This window comes from Stegastes partitus, unplaced genomic scaffold (genome assembly GCF_000690725.1).
Source record: "Stegastes partitus isolate 25-593 unplaced genomic scaffold, Stegastes_partitus-1.0.2 Scaffold2105, whole genome shotgun sequence".
Taxonomy (NCBI): domain Eukaryota; kingdom Metazoa; phylum Chordata; class Actinopteri; family Pomacentridae; genus Stegastes; species Stegastes partitus.
Genome location: NW_007579836.1, coordinates 45,804 through 50,947, shown reverse-complemented (window position 1 = coordinate 50,947; position 5,144 = coordinate 45,804). Strand labels below are relative to the sequence as shown.

General features: G+C 38.3%; 1 protein-coding gene across 1 annotated transcript; it reads left to right on the top strand.

The window, feature by feature from the left end:
- Positions 1-3,733: 3,733 nt before the first annotated feature.
- Positions 3,734-5,139, top strand: LOC103373955 (protocadherin gamma-A11-like; the record flags this gene model as incomplete). Its single annotated transcript, XM_008303968.1, has 1 exon — positions 3,734-5,139. A coding segment is annotated over exon 1 (1,386 nt), but the record flags the coding sequence as incomplete, so codon positions are not given.
- Between the last annotated feature and the right edge of the window lie 5 nt (positions 5,140-5,144).

Below are 5,144 nucleotides of genomic sequence, written 5' to 3'. Positions count from 1 at the left end.
TGCAACTTTGTTTAACTTTTGGAATTTCAACCCTTCCTGACATTTTTTTTTTTTCATCTCTTTTTGATCTACTGGCTTACATAATATGTCATTTGTGTGTTTCTTTGGATAAAAGCATCTACATGACTGAAGACAGAAACAGACACGCTGCCCTTTGCTTGTTTTCGTAGACAGTATCACCCATATGTCGGTGTTTATGTTTGGAGCCAGTCCACCACACCTCATTAACAGGTGTCTTTCAGTGGACTTCTTTTTCTTTGAGTTTTGTTGCGGTTTGCTGCTGTCTGTGGTGTACAGATTTTAGAAAAGGACAAAGAAATCTGAAGATTCTAGTTTTGATTGCAATTTTTGTTTGCAGAGATTATTTTGCATTGCAGTGATTGTGCCAGTTCAGTGATATGATTTATTATTGAACTTCAACTTAATCATAACATTATTAGTCATGTCTTTCTTTTCACGGTGCAGATCAAGGCTCATTAATGTGCTGTCAGACCAGTAACACTTTTTTTTCAGATAGTGACTTGGCAGAGTATCAGTCACCTTGTTAATCAAAATACAGTCTGAATTTCATATGTGGTCTTTCACAGTGAAAGAATGAGGGATTTCTCCTGCCACGTAATCCAAACAGTGCTTATGGTATAGTTCCTTTGACAACTTAATTTGTTTTGTCTGTTGGCTGACTTGATTTCAAGTGAATAGTTTTCACTACCTGCTTTCTTGTTGTTTTATTTTCTCTGTTTAGAGTAAGTGCTGGATCTAATGTGTCTGGTGTTGTCTCATTGGTAAACACAGACAAACTGCATCCTGTATGTCTGCTGTAATGATGGCGTGGAAAGTTTGTTTTTCTCTTTAGAAAAGAGTGCAAAGTCTGCTTCAGTCAATCTAAACTATATGTGGAATGACAAGGCATAGTAGTAACTTTTAATCACCACAGTATTTGTAGATCGGTAGCGTTACACAGGTTTGTTGTGGTAAAATTTGTACAGATGTTCTTTAAGTGTCATTGCATTTTTTCTTGAGCAAAATACAACACAGCATTTGTCTGCATACATTTCTTTAAAAAAATAAACCCACTCCCTTACTTTGTTCTTGCATCAACATATGCATTCAATCTATGCATCAGCTTCATGGTTTGGTCCCTGCAGATCCTCAGCAGAGTATGAGCTCTTAAATGCAAGAGTAGTGTGTACAGATCTCCTTTCTTAAAAGATTTTTGATCTTGTGATTTGCATAAAAATATGCAAGTTACTGCATCTGCATCTCTTTTTTCCTTCAGAAATAAGAGGATTCAGAACAAGTGGGGCCCCAAGCTGAATATCTCTCCCTATTTCTGGGTTTCTTTGCAAACTTGGTGATATCCGCAGGACTAGAATGAACAAAAATGCATTCATTTCACAAGAAAATTAATAATTCAGCTGGTATTACTAACACAGAGTTTCAAAAAATGATTATGAGATCTTTATTTCAACAAAGGACTGAGAATTACGTGTGTATCTTCAGACTGTGGCGATAAATATATCTCCAGTCATTGCTCCTTGTTAGAACACAGGATACAATCCAACAGTATCAGCAAAGACAAAGTACATGTAAGAGAGGGAATATTCTGAAACATATAAACAATCTATCAATTTAACTCCTACCTGATGCACTTTGTGTTTATTTACTGAAACTACACATGTGCATATGTTTAAATACTACTGCACCTTGTATGTAGTCTTTGCACAACTTAAGCCATACTTCTTTGTACATGTTCAGCAATGTGCAGTATCCAGAAATGCAGCATTTGTCACACTATTGTTATTATAATTCCTATTTTATCAAATGAACTATTCTTAAAAGAATAAGCAATCCCACTGTTTTCATAGATGCACTTGCACATACTACCTTTTTCTACTAGATGTTGGATTTTAAATTTGCACATTTCTTATTATACTTAAAAATATCTGGTTGTGTAAATGCACTTGCAGGATTGCTGCTTAATTTAGTCGCACAGTGTGCAATGGCAGTAAAGGAATTCTATTTTCTTCTGTTCTGCAGCACAGTGGCCTTATTTAGGGAACTGAATCTGAACATTTTGGCCCAGGAAGTCCAGCTGTGCAGATCAGCAGGTTAGCATTACATCCTGACAGGGAACAGAAACAGATAATGAGATGATGACACAAGATTACCCTGAAGGGTCACAGAAGGTACCTGACTACAATTTATTTTTTACCTGCATGGCTGTATTTCTGGTAAATATGTGGCCCTCTCTCAGTAATGACAGTTTCATTTTCATATTGCCAGTGTATGAAACCAGGTGTATTATTTGATGCTTGGTCTAGTTTTATGGATATTGCTGCCTCTTTCTCAGGCTGATAATTTATTTGTAGACAAGACATTGTGGTCATTTGGTTAGCACAAAGAAAGTTGTTAATCTGAAGTTATGATAAAGTGACATTCATTTTTAGGAAGCTTGTTTTTGTACTGTCATCAAAACTTGGCTGAAACTTTTTCACAGATGCAATGTATCATCTAAAAACATGTGAAACTGTTGCATTCAGTCCAGAATATCAGTCACTTTGTTTATCAACATCCAGTCTGAGTATATGTCATTGTAACAGAAGAAGTAATTTTTCCTTTCAGGTAATACAAATAGTGTTTCTGCTACAGTGAGTTTGCTAACTGTTACTCTGGTGGTTTTCTATGTGGAATGACTTGTTTTTGAAGAGCTGAGTCTTCACTTGTGTCTCAGCTTTACTCCTTTGTCTGTTGGTTTTGTTATCTTAATGCACCTGCAGTTGTCCTGTTGATAATCACTTACAATATGCAAATTGTATGTAGGAAGTTTACTCTCTTTTCAAAGGAGTGCAAAATCTGGCACAGTTTTTCTATAAGTAAATGTGACATGGTAAGGGGCTGTAATCTTTTTTTTTCCATAGCATCTGTAGATCTGCAGTGTAATGCAAGTTTGTTGCTGCAAAGTTTGCTCAAATTGCCATTTTTTCTTTAAACAAGCAAAGCAAAATACAACATATTTGTCTGCCTACATTTTCTTGGACTGAAAGACTCCCACGCTCTACTCTCGCATCATGAAGTGTATTCAGTCTGTGCATCTCATTTACAGTTTGGTCCTTGCAGACCATCAGGACAGAAGAGAAGAACAGAGTTTTCTTTATTGAAGGACTAGCGCTCACAAATATCCTTTCTTACAAGATTTTGAACGCATTTTTTGCATAAAAAATTAAATTACATGTGCAAGTCTTATTTTCCATAAAAAAGAACAAGTGCTGCCCCGAGCTGAATATCTCTCCCTCTTTCTGGCTTTCTTTACGAAACATGCATTGAATTCACAAAAAATAAATGACTCAGCTGGGACTGCTCATGCATTTGATATCATTTTTTTAATGCACATTTAAGAGTTTCCTGTGTACTTTTGGATTTTATAAATTAGCTGCATTTGTAAATAATCAATGTATATCGCAGCAGTCTCCGTCTAATATTTAGATTTTTTTTAAAAAAAACGAACATTTGAAAGTAGTCAGTTTTGTGTTTTTTTTTTAAATTTGTGTTTGTGTTAAACCTAACTCACGGTGGCGCTGTACACCAGCCTTAAGATGTTTTAATTCCTCTTTCCTTTGGTGTGGACGCACATTCTTGTGTTCTTGTGTCTCGACAGGGACAACCACCCTGACATTACAGTTGCTGTTCGTGTTGTGCGCTTTAACTCTATTTTTTTTTAAATTTAGTTTTCAGCGTGTTAATAACTCGTCGTTGATGATGGATTCGAAAATCATCCTGATTCAAACGCGCAGGTTTTATTTCTTTCTCCTTTGGTTCCGCCTCGCATATGGAGACTTGAGCTATTCCTTTCCAGAGGAGATGAAACGCGGATCGGTTATTGGAAATCTGGCCAAGGATCTTGGACTGGAGAAGAGCGCTCTGTCGAGCAGAAGAGCCCGCATTGACACCGATGGGACTGACAAACGTTACTGTGACATAAACCTGAACAACGGAGAGCTGATTGTTGCCGACAGGATCGACAGAGAGGGGCTTTGTGGAGAAAAGGCTTCGTGTGTCGTAAAGCATGAGCTTGTGCTGGAGAATCCACTCGAGCTGCATCGTATTAGTCTTCACATTCAAGATATCAATGATAACTCTCCTCAGTTTAACGACGACTCGGTGAATCTGGAAATTCGTGAGTCTGCAGTCAGGGGAGCTCGTTTTGTGATCGAGGAAGCGCACGATGCGGATGTAGGACAAAATTCAGTTCAGCAGTACAGCCTTGAAAAGAATGAGAATTTCATTTTGGCTGCTAATGGAAATACGGTAGAGCTTGTTCTGGATAAAGAGCTTGATCGTGAAAAGGAAAAGGAAATAAATTTGCTCCTCACAGCTCTAGATGGAGGATCTCCTCAGAGATCAGGTACTGTAGTGATACACGTCACTGTACTGGATGCTAATGATAACGCCCCAGTGTTCAGTCAGGCCGTTTATAAAGCCAGTCTTCCTGAAAACTCTCCTTTAGATACTGTCGTGGTCACAGTGAGCGCTAGTGATGCAGATGAAGGAGTGAATGGAGATGTGACTTATGATTTTGGACATGTAACTGAAGATGTGAAGAAACTATTTAGTATTGACCGTAAAGTAGGTGAAATACGAGTAAAAGGAGCTGTTGACTATGAAGCTACTACATCGTTTGAAATACGCGTCCAAGCAAAAGATGGATTAGGACTGTCTTCTTATGCCAAAGTAATAGTTTCTATCAGTGACGTGAATGACAACGCCCCTGTAATCAATCTGAAGTCACTGACGAATCCCGTTCCAGAGGACACCCCACCTGGTACAGAGGTGGGCATCATTAACGTGCAGGACAGAGACTCTGAGAATAACCGACAGGTCCGTTGCTCCATTCAGCAAAATGTTCCTTTTAAATTAGTTCCTTCTATTAAGAATTATTATTCTCTGGTGAGCACAGGACAACTGGACCGTGAAGTGGTGTCTGACTACAACATTACAATCAGTGCCACTGACGAGGGCTCTCCACCTCTGTCCTCGTCTAAAAGTGTTCAGTTATCTGTAGCTGACATCAACGACAACCCACCTGTGTTTGAGGAACAGTCGTACAGCGCATATGTGAGTGAAAACAACAAACCTGGCTCCACTTT